The 16,532-nt window shown below is 35.3% G+C and overlaps 3 protein-coding genes across 3 annotated transcripts; all 3 read left to right on the forward strand.

The window, feature by feature from the left end:
• The first annotated feature begins 1,620 nt into the window (after positions 1–1,620).
• On the forward strand, positions 1,621–7,202 carry LOC113742906 (histone deacetylase 6). Its single transcript, XM_027270923.2, has 6 exons — positions 1,621–2,258; positions 3,615–4,055; positions 4,229–4,371; positions 6,119–6,209; positions 6,315–6,454; positions 6,844–7,202. Exons 1-6 carry the CDS (start codon positions 1,716–1,718, stop codon positions 6,857–6,859), a joined length of 1,374 nt encoding a protein of 457 aa, XP_027126724.1. The 5' UTR covers positions 1,621–1,715; the 3' UTR covers positions 6,860–7,202.
• Positions 7,203–8,310: 1,108 nt separating this feature from the next.
• On the forward strand, positions 8,311–9,583 carry LOC113741905 (uncharacterized). Its single transcript, XM_027269564.2, has one exon. It carries the CDS (start codon positions 8,427–8,429, stop codon positions 9,435–9,437), a length of 1,011 nt encoding a protein of 336 aa, XP_027125365.1. The 5' UTR covers positions 8,311–8,426; the 3' UTR covers positions 9,438–9,583.
• A 3,443-nt stretch (positions 9,584–13,026) lies between these two features.
• On the forward strand, positions 13,027–14,492 carry LOC113742011 (xyloglucan endotransglucosylase protein 1-like). Its single transcript, XM_027269687.2, has 3 exons — positions 13,027–13,496; positions 13,606–13,799; positions 13,952–14,492. Exons 1-3 carry the CDS (start codon positions 13,215–13,217, stop codon positions 14,352–14,354), a joined length of 879 nt encoding a protein of 292 aa, XP_027125488.1. The 5' UTR covers positions 13,027–13,214; the 3' UTR covers positions 14,355–14,492.
• Positions 14,493–16,532: the final 2,040 nt, after the last annotated feature.

The following is a 16,532-nucleotide window of genomic DNA, read 5'->3' on the forward strand; positions in this document are numbered from 1 at the left end:
GTACACAAGAATGTCTTTTTTCATGTGTCAACAGGATGTGTTATACTTGCATAAAAAACATACAAAGAGGGAAAAGTTGGGTAATGGGTGCCCAACACAAATACCCAAACCGCCCAAAATATATATGTGTTTTTATTACCCAACCCAAAATTTACCCAATACCCAACTTACCCAACCCAACCTCTTAAATTAGTGGGTGGGTTGGGTGGGTTGTTGGGTTTTGGGTATAATTACCAGCTCTAACCTATCCTTTCCAAGTAAGTTAGATCTTCAAGACTTCTTTGGAAGGAAAATAGGCAGAGAATCTATAGTAGTGATTGCCCGCAGAAGAATTTCACTTCTAGTACCTTTTTTTTTTGTGGACTCTTTTCTTTTTACGGTCAATTAGATAATATAAGTGAAGCCGTAGTATTGTTAATACGAAGTAAATGATTGGGTGCCTCACAAACCCTAAGTTACAATGATCCTTATGTACTTTAAATCCTTAAATCAGACAAATAACCTATACTTCATTGTATATTTACAAATAAAAGTCAAATGTACACTAACTCCAAACAGAGCAATTTCTTATCCTTACTTTTTTGTTTACTATAGCCTTTATCCTTATTTGGATGAAACTTCTTATCCAATGTATATTATGCGACTAATTTTATTTAGTTTCTTTTAACATGTTTTAAACACTTTTTTTTTTCACTTCTAACGAGGGAAATGTGAGATTTAAAAAGCGAGGAGGGAGAAGGGGATTATAACCTAAGATTTCTAAATCTTGGGACCTTAATTTCAGCTACTAAACGAAGGTTTCCTTCTCAGACTAACATATTCCTAACACTTCAACCATGTCATTTTACTACTTAAGTTCATTGATTTTTCTAAAGTTCATCAATATAAATAAAAATAATAATTTTATCATAATTATGAGACCAAGAAATTGTTTTCCAATAACTGGCCAATAAAGAATGGCTCATAACGATAAATTTTGTTTTTCCAATACATTTAAGACCAACAACCAATTATGCATTTTTTTTTTTATAGAATTGAGATGGATGTACAATTAAGTCAATTAATAACAATAAGTTATGATTATTTTATTTTATTTTATTAACTTTTTAATTTCTAGATTGATAAACAAGTCAACATCCTAAACAACCATATCAACAAATGACGAGTTAGAATAATTTTAGTTTTTTTTTTTATATCCTCAAGGCTATATACAAGTTAAAATCAAGATAAGCAACTCGAGTAAATTAATAATGATGTGGTGAGGTAATTTATTTGTTCGATACAATCGAGATCGATAAACAAGTGAACGTGTACAAAAAACTCAAACCAATTAATAATGACCCGTTAGGATTTTTTAATACCCATTATATATTCGAGATAAATAAACAAGTGAATATCGATCGATAATTCAAATCAATTAATTACGACTTTAGAATTTTTTAAATGCTCTATATTATATTAGAGACAAATAAAAATGTGAACAACTCGAGTCAATTAATTATGACGAGTTAGGATAAACAAATAAAACCAAATAAAGTCCATAAAAAGTGATCAAACTGAAAAAAATAAATAAATAAAAAGGAGAAAAGAAGTACATAAAGCGTGAAGTAAGAAAATTGCAGATAATAAAAGAATTTTCTTAATTCTGCAAGTCCTATTAGGTAAAAACCAGGAGACTAGGGAGCCTTGTCTAAACCTTCAGTCGAGTGACGACGATGGACTCCTCCGACGCCGGCGGTGCCTCTCTGGCTTCAGGTCCCGACGGAACTAAGCGGCGCGTGACATATTTCTACGAGCCGAACATAGGCGACTACTACTATGGACAAGGCCACCCCATGAAACCCCACCGCATTCGCATGGCCCACAATCTCATCGTCCACTACTCTCTTCACCGGAAAATGGAAATCAACCGCCCCTTCCCGGCCAAGCGAGACGACATCCGCCGCTTCCATTCTCAGGAATACGTCGACTTCCTCTCCAGTGTTACGCCGGTCACTGTTCACGACCATACCCACTCGCGTCATCTCAAGAGGTTCAATGTCGGCGAGGACTGCCCTGTTTTCGACGGGCTTTTTGAGTTTTGTCAGGCATCCGCCGGCGGATCGATTGGCGCCGCCGTTAAACTCAACCGGCAAGATGCTGATATAGCCATCAATTGGGCTGGTGGACTTCATCATGCTAAGAAAAGTGAGGCTTCTGGTTTTTGTTATGTCAATGACATTGTTCTTGGCATCCTCGAGCTCCTCAAAGTCCACAGGGTAATAACTCTTAAAACCTTATGAAATGATTCTTATTTTTCAAAGTTGTTTTTCTTTTTTGGTTATGTTTGGAAGTTGTTAATAGGGGTAGATTCATATTTGCTACAAAATGCAGGGAATTTAGTAAAAGATTGGATTTTTGGTTGCATGGTTTTACAGTTGAATAAAAAATATTTAGGACCATTTGTGTAATTTAACTTTGGGTAGATTGTACTCATGCAAACACGTATGCTTTGATAAATGCTTGAGTAAGGCACAATTGCGGTATATATTTTGATGTTTTGGCTGATTGTGGGATGTGGGATCAAGCTATTTTGTGGAGTTATGATCTTATTTTTGTTTGTCTTTCTGTTTTGATTCATCGGTTGAGGTTTAGATGATTTAAGATTTTTTTTCCTTGCTAAGTCATCTAGGTTGATTGTTGGTAAATTGGTAAAGATTTTTTTCCTTTTGGTGATATTATTTTTGTTTGTGCTTCTGTTTTGATTCATTGGTTGAGGTTTAGGTGATTTAAGATTTTTCTTGCTAAGTCATCTAGGTTGATTGTTGGTAAATTGGTGGGGGTTTTTTTTTTTTTTGGTGGTAAGCAGAACATTGAAGGGAATTGAGAGTGTGAGAATTGAATTGTGAACTAACACAAGGAGAAAAGACCCTTAATTATGGAGGGAGTCTATCCATAGCAATAATTTACAACGCTTTGTATGTGGTTTTAACAAAGGGATATGATATATAGGTAAAGGCAATGAATAGCAAGAGCAACTTTAGTGGGACAAAAATTCAGATTCCTTCTAGTAATGCAAAATGTGATCTTCCTTATTGATCAATGAATTGAGACATACAGAAATTATTTCTGTGTGAATTAATTCTTCTTTTCACTTCAAGTTTTTGTATGGAACTTGCATGGGCTTGAATACGACATTCTTCACATTTGCAGTATGTTTTTGCTTATTAGTATGTCATGTGGGAATTAAACAAGGATCATGTAATTACCCAGATGACAGTTAACTCTGTCATGTTTAACAGGGAGCACTCATTTCATTTTTGTTTTACTTTTACTTATGGAGCATCTGTGTGCCTGATTTCATCAGCAGTTCTTATCTAGCAGAAATTTCTATTCTTTGCTATTTCATGAAGACAACTGAAATATGAAAGATTGCCTTAACTCTAGGTTGTTGTCTTCTGGTTTGTTATTATATCTTCTTTCATGTGAAATGCTCAATAGGCTGATATAACAATGAAAATCCATATTATGATATCCATTTTCTTGAAGCGATTCTTTTCTGGTACTTTTCCTTTAAATGTAGCTTCTAGCTTTGCACAGGTGTTCCTCTGATTTGCCCTTTGTCATTTGTGCAGCGTGTATTATATATAGATATTGACATCCACCACGGAGATGGTGTTGAGGAGGCATTTTTCACCACTGACAGAGTAATGACTGTGTCTTTCCATAAATTTGGGGACTTTTTCCCTGGTACGGGGCACATTAAAGATCTTGGGGTGGGTCAGGGGAAGTACTATGCCCTTAATGTCCCATTAAATGATGGAATGGATGATGGGAGTTTCCGTGATTTATTCCGTCCTGTCATCCAAAAGGTTATGGAGGTCTATCAGCCCGATGCAGTTGTTCTTCAATGTGGAGCAGATTCCCTGGCTGGCGACAGGTTGGGTTGCTTCAACTTATCTGTTAAAGGTCATGCAGACTGCCTACGTTTCCTTAGATCTTTCAATGTCCCTTTAATGGTTCTAGGTGGGGGAGGTTATACAATTCGCAATGTTGCACGCTGCTGGTGCTATGAGGTCTCTCTCTCTCACTTCTCCCTGCCATTAGATCCATGCCCTATATTTTTCGTTGGCATCTGTGTTTGATAGTCTGTTTTAGAAAATCATTACTTCTGGAAAAGTTTTGTGATATTCTGAAGTTTCATGGTTGTTCCAGAATATGACTGAAGTTTAATATTGTATACTTCCAGACAGCAGTTGCAGTTGGCATAGAACCTGATAATAACTTACCTTACAATGAGTATTACGAGTACTTTGGCCCAGATTACACTCTTCATGTGGAACCAAGCCTCATGGAGAACAAAAATTCAGCCCGGGATTTGGAAAGAATCAGGTAACTTTAGCAACGCCTTTTTGTTGTAAATTCTTTTTCTTGATACTGCTGCTCTAACTTTGGTATTTTGCTTAATGGCTTTATAGCTTTTGTTTCTGCTAGCCATGGAGTTTGGATAGGTAGTGTATAAATGTTATCAAATGGATATAGACATCGGTACCATGTTGTTAACAGTTCTAGTTCTGGGAGCACCCTCAGTTGGATCTATTTGAGATTGCGAAGGAGGATGATAGCATTTGGCATGTCAAAGTGACAATGAAATGCTGGAAGTTAGTGAGCTTGCTTTGAGATTTTAACACATAATAAATGGGTTGCTATGCGTTGGCCTATTTCATACAGTTAACTTTTTTTTTGAAATATAAAAGATTTTTTTTTCTTTTTTTTTTGTAGCAATGCCTAGTATATCTCTTAGATTTTACTTTGAAAGTTCCTATAAATTAAACATTCTCAATAAACTCAAGAGTCAAGGATGCAGGATATGTTGATATTTTAAAATTCGATCTATTTGTGTAATTTACTTCAGAATTCAAGTGTTCATTGGATAGATAGTAAATTCAAGTTTCTGATAAGGATGTGTGAGAGCAAAACAGATAATATATTTGTTAATGTTGGTAAATTTGAGATAAAGGTATCCAATCGAACTACTTATAGAAGTCATGCCAGCAAATGAAACTTGATGGAATGTAAATGAGTCGTGGCACACTACTAATTTAACTATTGACTGGAAGCCATGATGTAGCCTCTCATCAGTTTTGATTCTTGTGCAAACCCATAATTTTGGTGTGATGCGCTTAATATGGGATTTAGGAGAAATTGAGATTAGGCATGTTTTTTCAACCATCTGAACTAAATATAGGATAATCTGAGCCCTCTTACTCCACAATGACCTTCTTGCCCACTGTGCATGGGGCAGAAGCTATCCTTCCAAAACCCTTGAACCATATCTCTCTGTCACAAGTAGTTTACTTCCGTTTCAGCCACAACTGGGCATTAAAAGGATATACATATGTATACATTAGACATGCAAACTTATATTAACATACATTATGCATGCCTATGTTAATACATTTTATGGGTGATTAATGCCTATTTTAATTTCATATGTATTAAATATGCATTGTTATGCAGCCCAATACATAGTGACAAATATGTACATGTTCTCTATAAGAAGCCACAATGAGGAAGAAGAGAAAATGGTTACTGTAAAAAAAACGTGCTAATAGGATGTTCTGGGCAGGTCCAAAGCTTGCCCTGCCCAAGGATAGCCTCATCCAACTAGTCCTGTCATAAAATGCTTAGATTTGGTCATGGGCCCAGTTGTTGAAAACCAGTGGAAGTTGCTCGTGACCAATCATTACTACTCATCTGGTACCTTTATCCTTATATGGATATTACTAAATTGGTGTTTTTTGCCCCCAAGAAAAAAATTTAGGTTGTTGTAGGTTTACTGTCCTTAGTGAAAATCTGGTCCATGAAGTTTTCAATACTTATACCAGCCTGTAAAAATCTTTCCATCTCTAGTTGGCTTTTTTCTTGCCTTGTCTACTCTTGATGTTTGATTACATCATTGGATTAGCTATATGTATGGTTTGCTATATTGCTTTGTTCTATTATTGATGTGTCTTCCTTGTGTGCTCTACTATGCTTATGCATCTTATATTCTTTCTCATTTTGCATGTGGATCAGCAAAACCTCCAATTCTCTCTGAACTCGCATGACTGTTTGGTGTCTGTGCATTCTGTTTCAGGAATATGTTACTTGAGCAGCTTACAAAATTGACTCATGCACCAAGTGTACAATTCCAAACAACACCTCCCATTACAGAAGCTCCGGAAGTGGTTAGTAGTGTTACGCAGATGTCTAAAAAATTGCTTTTTTTTTTTTTTAAAGTCAGTACAATCGTCTTTCCACCTTATCTTATATGATCGAGGGTTTCTGAATAGGCTGAGCAAAGCATGGATCAAAGGCCACAACCTCGGATCTGGAATGGTGAAAATTATGAATCTGATAGTGATGAAGATGAAAAGCCTCGACACCGTAGCATAAATAGCAATGTTACACCAATGACAGATGCTGACATGAGGTAGTCACTCCAAGCATTCTTTCCTTGTCTGAAATGATTAGCTATGGGCACCGAAAGTCCCTAACTGGGACAAATATTTTACTCTTCATTGTAGAGTTGGTACAACTTGCCACACCAAAAAGAAAAAAAATAAGGAAGATGTAGAAGAAGAAGTGTTTTAACTTGATAAAATGACTAACTCCTGTATATTTGACGTTCATTCCTTTGCTAGTATTCGTTTCAGAATGTCTCGTTTGGTCTGGCTACTAAGTTATTCCTTTTTTTTTTGTCTTGAATTTACTTTAATCACTTACACCTCTTCGGTGTTTCTTTAAACTGTTGCTCACACGGTATCGTGCATTAGTTTTAATTTCCCTTCAACTAAGCTAGAGTGGCTGTTTCTGAATCAGGGATATATCTGATTAAGTCAAAGAAAGAGGATACGGAACGTACAGTTGCCTGTTCCAAATGATTTCAGGCCGTGCATACAATAGTTTTCTGCAGTGCTGTTTGCTGCTGGTTGAATGCAGTATGGGAGGAGTAGCTGAAGATGTAAACATTTGTTCTATATCTGTTATTTATCCTTCATTCGCTCTTTGTTGGACATTCTTATCTAACCAGTCGTGTAGGTCAGACACATTGAGAACATACAGATGCAGCTCTGCCGGTTTAGGACCAATTTTGTGTTGTTAAATTGTGGATTACTTTGTCTAGGTTACATTACAGGATGCCAACGGCACATATATATATAGACCTCCCATTGCGGCAACAGTTGTACAAGGTGTTACAAACTTCTGCGGTTTGTGAACTATGTTGTTTTTAGGACAGGACTAGCCCCCAAAATCTTGTACCCCACCAACCACCACCCCCAAAAATTCTCCTCTCTCACAGACACACACAGGTACACGCTGCTTTGGGTTGGATATGCTCTATGCAAAGCGATGGTTCAGTTCAAATTTGTTTGCCCCTTTAGCTCTTCCTTCCTCCTGTGAAAGTTTGGAGGAAAAGGGGACTCTTAATGATGTTTGTTTAGACTTTGTAGTTATATTTTCGCTCAAAAAAAAGGAGGACTTTGTAGTTATATTTTTAGGGTCACATTCTTTCATGTCGGTGGAATTCGTTAGTAATGACGAAAACAAATTTAGGAATAAATTGAAGATTGTTAAAAGCTTAGCTAATATATGTGCTCTTCTTTAGATTGTTGTTAACAGTAGATCCCGGAGTGTTTCGTTGTTTAGGACAAAGGGTCTGTTCTCATCTATTTTCTGGGCTTATTTTTCAGATTTTGATTTTAAAATCATGTTTTTTGACTTGCTCTTCAGGTTCTGACTTTAGAATGATGTTCTTAACTGTTTCATCTTTCTACTTCTGCCATTTAGATTTTTAGAATGGTGTTCTCTACTACTTCATTTTTCTACTTTTGCCTTTCTTTTTAAAAAATAGAATGGTGTTCTGAACCGCATCTTCTTTTTACTCTATTTGGATTTATCAATTTTTCAAAAATTAGTTTTTCAAATATTATAAAAAATTTTAAAAATTACTCTAAAAGGTACTCTAAAAAATAGTTTAATTTTTTTTAATATTTAAAAAATATCTCAAAATATATTCTAAAAACTCTTAAACTCTTAAATATTTCAAAATATTTTCTAAAAATATCTCAAAATATACCGTAAAAACTCTGGTACAATAAAAAATTTTAAAAACACTTCCAAAAATAGCTAATCCAAACGGAGCCTTTAGCTTTTGGTTTTTCTAAAGTTCAAAGAAAAATTAAAATTAGAAATTACAAGGTACCTGCTGTGATTTTGAATCTGTGATTTTGAAACAAATGAAATGGAAATAACACTGACAATGATAAGGAAAAAGTGTGTAAAAAAAAAAAAAAAAGGAAAGAGAGAGAGTGAGAGAGACGACGTCGTCTGGCAGCATTTGACTCAAGAATGAAAGAGAAACAGAGAGAGAGGTTCCATCTGGTTTTGGTGGCTAATCTCTAATGGCTGCTTCAACCATCAACCTATCTCTACTTTCTCAAACCTTCTCGTCCCTTCAAATCCACCCTTTGCTCACCAAACCCTCCCTCCAATTTCCCCTTCAAAACCCTCCTCTCATACTCAAACCCCACCTCAGGATCCAATCCCAGAAATCCCACATCACAAATCCCCAAACCAAGCAACCAATTCACGATAATTCCTATCCTGATGACGATGGAGTCCCAATTGAACACGTGAAAATGCTAGTCAAATTCAAGTCACGCCACAATTACATACGGATTCTTGAAGTTTCAAGAAAAGCAGACCATCCACTAGCAGGGTCCAGACTGCTTTTGCTTGATGCTCCTGGCAATATCCACAGCATATCTTACTTGTTCAAATCACTGACCAATGCTTATTTTGATGTTTTTGCGACAATCCCACCAATCATTCCTCCTGGACCAATTGGAATTCTTGGTTTTGGGGCAGGTTCAGCAGCTAGGATTCTTCTGGAAATGTACCCACAAGTAGCTATTCACGGTTGGGAGCTGGACCCTTCAGTAATTTCAGTCGGGAGGCAATATTTTGGGCTGGAAAAGCTTGAAAAAGATCATCAAGATCGGCTGTTTATTTACATTGGGAATGCTTTAAATGCTAGTTTGAGAGATGGGTTTTCAGGGATTTTGGTTGATTTGTTCAGTAAAGGGTGCGTGATACCTGAACTTCAAGCTCCACAAACATGGGAGAAGCTGAAGGGATGCTTGAGAGAAGGTGGGAGAATAATGGTGAATGTTGGTGGGAGCTGTGTTGAGCCAGATGATATCAGAAAAGATGGGAAAGTGATAATGGAAGAGACTTTGGAGGCTATGAATAAGGCGTTTCCTGGTGAGGTTTTTGTGCTGAATCTTGGAAATAGAAAGGATGATAGCACAGTTGCACTTACTGGTAAATTGCCTAATTTGGTTGAGTGGAAAAAAGCAGTTCCAAGGCCTTTGAAGTTTTATATTGAAATGTGGAAACCCTATAGAGCTTAATTTGATTTTTTTTTTTTTTTGTTAATTTTCTTCTAATAGATTTGTACTGGCAATTGGAATCAATGATTTTTGTAGAGATGAAATGTAGTACCATCGTTGAGTATGAAAGAGGTTGGAATGTGATTTTTGTGCCAGATTTTACTGCATGTTTTCTTCCTTGCTATTTTTTAGAGTTTTTGTAGAAAAATGCACTGTAGCAATTTGATATGAATTAATTTTTTATGCACTGACAATGTAGTGATTTTTTAACATTAGCAACTTTGGATATATAATAGGGATGACAATGGGGGCCCGCGGGGGGTTAATGGGGAGGGTGTTGGGGCGGGGGCCGGGGGAATATTTTCCCCCCGCTTAGAAACGGGGCGGGGGATGGGGCGAGGGTTTAAAAAAATAATATATAAAATAAATAAATAAATAAATAAATAATTTAATTAGTTACAAACTTATTATAATAATATTATTAGTTATATGTATTATATAATGTCTATTAGTATATATAATATAATTGATATTATTAATTATACTAATAATTATATATGTGTACTAATACAAATTATTAATTGGTTATACTAAATTTACTAATACATTTATACTAAATCCCTAATTACACTTAATACAATAATATTTTTTCTTAAAAAAAGCACAAGCACAATAATGAATTAGTGATTGTATTTGTGCCAAAAGTGAAAACTTGACTACTTTAGTTATATTTATTTCATCATGTTGGATTGTATTCAAATATTTTTTGTTTGATTGTTTATATAAGTTTCAATTGTAAAATTATAATGAATAATAATTTGATGATGTGTTAATATTTTAGTACTTGATTATTTGCTAAAATTTAATCATAATAAAATTATATAACAAATTTTTATTAGCCCCGCGGGTGCCCCCTGGGAGAAGCAGGGCGGGGGGATCGGGGGACGGGGGATGGGGCGAGGGCGGGGGGAGTTTGTAGGCAGCGGGGCGGGGGATGGGGGAGGGGTCTCCCGCCCCAACCCCGCCCCGTTGCCATCCCTAGATATATGTCACATGTGCATGATTTGAATTTCAAATTTAAATTCATGTTTCTAAACCTGCTCATGTAAAAAAAAAAAATCTTTATATCGTATCAAAAAGCTATCCATTTGATCGATGTGAAGCAAAAATGTAATTAGAAAATGTATTCATAGAAAATATAAAAATTTGTTATCAGAAAATTGCAATTCAAACACTTTAAATGTTGTTTGGAATGTGATTTTTTATAAAAAAAAGTTTACGTTTCCGTAAACACATTTTTCAGTGATATTTTTATGTTATATACATCAAATCGTTACAGTATTTTTTTTTTATTTTTTAAAAAAGGTTTAAAAATAGCAATCCAAACGGGTTTCTCAGCCAAATCAAAATGAAGAATTGATTGTAGTCCCTCGTAACAGGATACTTGCAAGACTTACCATATTTGGGCCATTAAGTAATTTTGTAATTGTTGCTAAATATAAGCATGAAGTTGGACTTGAACTAATTCTGAGTTGAACTTCACAACTGGACTCAGATTGACTGGAGCCCAAACCCTCAAGCCCATTTAGGTACATAAATCAGTATATCACATTAAAGTGTTTTGCTTAAACTACTCACAAAAAATTAAACGGTAAAATACCAAAAAACTCCCTAGGATTTATCAAATATTCAATTTAACTTCCTCTAATTTGGAAACCTACACTATAACTCCCTTTGGTTTCAACTAAATTGAAATTTGGATGGAAAACATTCAATCTAATGGTTGTTTATGAAATACTTTCCGTTCAATTTTCAATTTAATCGAAACTGCGAGGAGCTATAGTGTAGTTTTTCAAACTAAAGGAAACTAAATTGAATATTTATAAACTACCAGGAGTTCATTTATACTAGGGGGGGAATATTGACATTTCACGTACAATCGTTGGATGCTTTCGGACCAATTTTTAATTTAGTTGAAATCACAAGGAGCTATAGTGTAGGTTTTCAAATCAGATGGAATTAAATTGAATATTTGACAAATCACAGAGAGTTTTTTAGTATTTTACCCAAAATTAAAAACAAAAACAAAATTAAAGCTTTTAAAACAAGAGAGTAGTATTTGCAAGCTAGCCTAAGTTTGAATAACTTGACCTTTTCTTTGCTTTATTATTTGCAGAGGCTGAATGAACATAGAGATTAAAAACGAAAGAAAAAACCAAAAGTTCTTACTATCAAGTATCACAAGTTATGATCTGGTCATACACGAAAACAACTTACAATTTTAAAGAAATAAAAAAGCCCCTTATGATTTAGATTGAAACTTCACAAATTAGAGGTTTTGAATTTAATTCTTTTCTTCATTTATCTCGCTTCCTAAAATCCCACATCTCACCCGTTAAAAATATAAAATTTTCCTAACATCAAGTATATAATTTCAAGAAAAGGTAGATGCTGTGTCGAAAATGAAAACCATATCCAAAATATGAGAATTGAGAGCCAATATTGGTCAAATTTTGATGTTTAATGGCAACTATAACTTAAAAGTAGGGGCAGCATTATGGAGAATTTTCAAAGGAGTTGAGTTCTCAAATTGTCAAAACATCCAACGGTAAGTTACAGTCTGGCAGAACTGGAGATAATAAAATGTTGTTGTTACTTCTCCTCTCAGCCAGCCCTTTCCAAGATCCAGCCTAAAATCCAAGAGCTTTAGCCACTTCTAATGTTGTTAAATCTCGATTGTTACTTAGGTCCTTTATTTGACAAGCCAACGTTTGGTGATTTTAGAGCTGAATTGTTCTCCCATTTTGACCACTTCAATTGAAAATCGTTTGCGTATGGCCAGTGGGGTTGCTATGAATTCTCTGATATTGGTCAAGTTCAAACTCGATCAAGAATTTCTAAAAAGCCACAAAACTAGAAATACTTGGGGAAACCAACCAAAAAAAAATGATGGAATAAAATCTTTGAATAGGTGAACTAGCTGAATTATGTATAAGAACGCCAAGAAACTCCTTGGAACTTAACAAAAACTGGTGAAACTGAATTAAATCAATAATGTCTTTGCTCCTCCCTTTTTTTTTTCTTTTGGGGTTCAAGGAAGACAATTTACAGGACAAAAACGATGAAATAAATCAATTTCAATTAGTTAGAAAAAGTTACTGCTGCCGACTTAAGAGTTATGTTGGTGAGTGATAACCTCTGTAAGCGACTTATGATCTCGAGAGCATGTTTTGATCCATAGTGATGATCGGAGTAGAAACTACTTAAACTCTTATGCATGACAACAAAAATTATCGCAATGTATTTTTTACGTGTCATTGATATTAACAATAACGATGATGACAGAACTAGTCTAGATTAAGAAAAAAAGAAATACTAGAAGGAATGGCAAAAATGGTCTTTGTTAGACGGTCTCTATCACCATCAATAAAATTTTTAAAGCTTTGCTCCTTGGCATAGCATGAAAGCGAATAATAGAAACTGAAAGGAGGTTTGAAATTAAAAAGTTTAGCTGTCCATGCGCAGCAACGCGTTCTTGGTTGTATCAACTTTATTAATCGATTGCTCTGTAATGAACGCTAACGTTTGCCATCTGATTTACAGTTGTTTGTTTTTCCTTTCTAGGATACTTCTTCGAGAGCACACGGACAAGAACTCTGACTTCTGTACTAGGAAGCAGCCATCAACTATATATAAAAGCCTTCATTTGTCTACCCCAAAGCATAGCAAACTGAACCCGCAAAAAGCTCTTCTTTCTTCCTGAAACTCTCCACTTCCAAGCCAATAAGCCAAGTAAAAATGATCTCCCTTGCCTTCTTTAAAGCTTCATTCCTCCTGCAGATTTCCATAATTGCATCTTTTCTACTGGCTGCCTATGCTGGTAATTTTTATCAAGATGTCGCCCAGACTTTTGGGGATCAGAGGTTCAAGATTCTTGAGGGTGGCCAACTTCTCACGTTGTCCTTGGACCAAACTTCAGGCTCTGGATTTCAGTCCAAGAATGAGTATTTGTTTGGAAGATTCGACATGCAACTTAAGCTTGTACCAGGCAACTCTGCTGGTACCGTGGCCACATTTTATGTAAGTCCGAAAATTTTCCATTTTTTAGTGACTTAGGATTGTTTTTCCCACAAAATTACACCATCTTTGGTGCTCAGCTCATGAGGGATGATTGTACCCTCTTGTGCAGTTATCATCCCAAGGACAAGGACATGATGAGATTGATTTTGAGTTCTTGGGAAACTCTTCTGGACAGCCTTACACAGTCCACACCAACGTTTATACTCAAGGAAAAGGCGGCAGGGAACAACGGTTTAGCCTGTGGTTCGATCCCACAACATCCTTCCACACCTATTCAATCGTTTGGAATCCTCAAAGGATCATCTAAGCCCTTTTCATCAATTCATCATCTTATTCAATTCACTGCTCTGCTTGAAAAAAAAAAAAAAAGAGAGAGAGACAAAAAATCTTTGTTGCTTAGCAGTTTTTTTCTTTATTATTATTAAATGAGTTTCTGGGATTTATCTTTTAATCAGATTCTTGGTGGATAACATACCAATAAGAGTATTCAACAATCAAGAGTCAAACGGAGTACCATACCCCAAGAACCAGGCCATGAGAGTCTATTGCAGCTTGTGGAATGCAGATGACTGGGCTACTCAAGGCGGCCGTGTTAAGACTGATTGGACACTTGCCCCATTCACTGTTTCTTACAGAAACTTCAATGCAAATGGATGTGTTAAGGTACCTGGATCATCAGCCTGTGGTTCCACAAATTCACTGAACAATGATCAGGCATGGCAAACCCAAGGGCTTGATGCTAAGGGGAGAAACAGGATTCGAGGGGTTCAGCAGAAATTCATGATCTACAATTATTGTAGTGATGCTGCTAGGTTTCCACAGGGCTTTCCTACCGAATGCAGGAGCTCTAGGTTCTAGATTGCTCGAAAATTGTTTTCCTTTGTAAAACATCAAAAGTGGAATTCTTTATTGGTTTTGTAAAATTTCTGACAGGTTTTGTGAAATTCTTTATTCTTTGTAATTTGTGAAATGGAAATTAATTCTGATTACGTGTTACATTGTTTGAGTAAAAGTTGAAATAGATTCCATTTTATTTTCTAGTTTGAGTTTGAATATGATAATAATTTTCTCGTGACAGTCTGTCATACACCCTAAGATAAATGTTAAGACTTCATGTAAGCATAATTTGAATATTCTAAGAATGTGCTTCATCAGCTGAAATATCCCTAGCCTTGAATTTATAACTAAAGCAGAAATACAAGAAATTTCTCCACAAGCATCTGATCAAAAAAGACCACAACTTTTGCAATATATCTACAAAGGGGCATAGTTATAGAGAGGTTTTGTGCAAATTGAGTTTTTAGACCCTGTTTGGGACTGCTGTGTTTTTGGTGAAAAAAAGAAACACTTTTAAGTGCTAAAAATATTCTTAAAGTGTTTGGTGAACAACATTTCATAAAATTAGGAGTAGAGATTTTGGTGTTAAAAGTACTTTTAGCAAAAGCTCAAATTTGGTGCTTTTAGAATAGCTTTTGTAATTTTAAAAAAAATAAAACATCAAGTTTAAATATTTTATCCTATATTAGGAACCAAATAAAGAAATAAATACTTATTTACGCACACTGACATACTTATATCATCAACACATTTTTCAATCACCTTTTTATCTTACATACATCACATCAAAAAAATGCTACAGTATTTTTTTAAAAAAATTATCCCAAATAATCTCCTATCCAAACACTCTACCCTAAATTTAGGAAAATTTAGCCAAGAAATTAAAATTTTTTTTTAACAGCTAACATTTGGATCCAACTTTTGTCCTGTGCCCTCCCTGAGGGCAGCACAAATAGAAGAAACCTTTTATTAATGTAAGGTAAAGTCATAAGCCAGGGCAAGGATTTGGCTTTGTTAGACTGTGTGTCACCTTTCTTTTATTTTATGTTTTTTACAAGGAAGTTCTGCCCCTGGCTGTTGGGCATGAACCCAGAAGCTTTGGCATCAAAGTTGGCTCTCCCCATGGTCCATGCTCCATGCTCGGCAACGCGTTATTCCGTTGTTGAATCTTCTTTACAACTCTGCTAACAGAATAAATCAACACTGCAATTGCCAACTCTCTGCTAGTTTTGTGCCCACTGATTTACAGTTGTAGGTGGTTTCTCACTTTCTCTCCCTTTCTAGGATACCTCCTCAAGAGCTAGCTAAGCTATCAGGAGACCTTTGTATTAGGTAACCAAAAACTATATAAAACCTTCATTGAGCTACTCCCAAATAGGATGCAACGGGTTGAGTCGAGTCGAGTTAAATTTTAGTCTAATCGAGCCGAATTTCAAATTAATTTTACGAAACTCAAACTTGAGTTCGAGTTCGATGAGTTCAAAATGTCAAGTTCGAGCTCAAGTTTAAAAAATAAAAAAACAAATATTTTATTTTTAAAAATAAAAAAATAATATTTTTTTAACAAATAATAAAATAATAAAAATATATATATAATTTTACTATTAAGATAAAAAATAAATATATAATCGAGCTCACGAGCTATCGAATTTAGTATTTTTGAACTTGAATTCAATTTCGACTTCGACTTGATTATCTCGAACTCGATATTGACCAAACGCGATTCGAATTCGCATTCGAGCCGCTTCGTTTACAACCCTACACCCAACCATTGCAAACCAGAAATCATTTTCTGTTTGGATTGTAAGTTATTTGGGATTATTTGGGATATTTTTTACTGTAGCACTTTTTGTGATGTGATGTATGTGAGATAAAAAGATATTGGGAAGATAAAAAAGTGTATTGGAAATTGTAAAGATGATGTAAGCAAATAAAATTGGGGAAATATGAAGCAATCCAAACAAACCCGCGCTACTGCAAGCTTTTCCTTAGCCCGAGTGAAAATGTTTCCCCTTACGTCGTCTAAAGCTTCATTCCTGCTGCATTTTTGTCTAATTGCCTCACTTCTGCTGGCTGCCTCTGCTGGTAACTTTTACCAAGATGTCGACCAGGATTTTGGCTACCTTGTACATACATATATACAAGTATATATTTTTTATATAATGCGAATAGTCTAAAAGAATTTCGAGCATAAGTTAC

This window comes from Coffea arabica, chromosome 4e (genome assembly GCF_036785885.1).
Source record: "Coffea arabica cultivar ET-39 chromosome 4e, Coffea Arabica ET-39 HiFi, whole genome shotgun sequence".
Taxonomy (NCBI): Eukaryota; Viridiplantae; Streptophyta; class Magnoliopsida; order Gentianales; family Rubiaceae; genus Coffea; species Coffea arabica.

What these genes read in the sequence shown, in the direction of transcription:
- LOC113741905 (XM_027269564.2), top strand. Translation starts at nt 8,427, where the DNA reads ATGGCTGCTTCAACCATCAACCTATCTCTACTTTCTCAAACCTTCTCG.
- LOC113742011 (XM_027269687.2), top strand. Translation starts at nt 13,215, where the DNA reads ATGATCTCCCTTGCCTTCTTTAAAGCTTCATTCCTCCTGCAGATTTCC. An exon ending in GTACCGTGGCCACATTTTAT is followed by an intron (nt 13,497 to 13,605) that starts GTAAGTCCGAAA and finishes CCTCTTGTGCAG; the next exon opens with TTATCATCCCAAGGACAAGG. An exon ending in TGGAATCCTCAAAGGATCAT is followed by an intron (nt 13,800 to 13,951) that starts CTAAGCCCTTTT and finishes TCTTTTAATCAG; the next exon opens with ATTCTTGGTGGATAACATAC.
- LOC113742906 (XM_027270923.2), top strand. Translation starts at nt 1,716, where the DNA reads ATGGACTCCTCCGACGCCGGCGGTGCCTCTCTGGCTTCAGGTCCCGAC. An exon ending in CACGCTGCTGGTGCTATGAG is followed by an intron (nt 4,056 to 4,228) that starts GTCTCTCTCTCT and finishes GTATACTTCCAG; the next exon opens with ACAGCAGTTGCAGTTGGCAT. An exon ending in TTACAGAAGCTCCGGAAGTG is followed by an intron (nt 6,210 to 6,314) that starts GTTAGTAGTGTT and finishes GTTTCTGAATAG; the next exon opens with GCTGAGCAAAGCATGGATCA.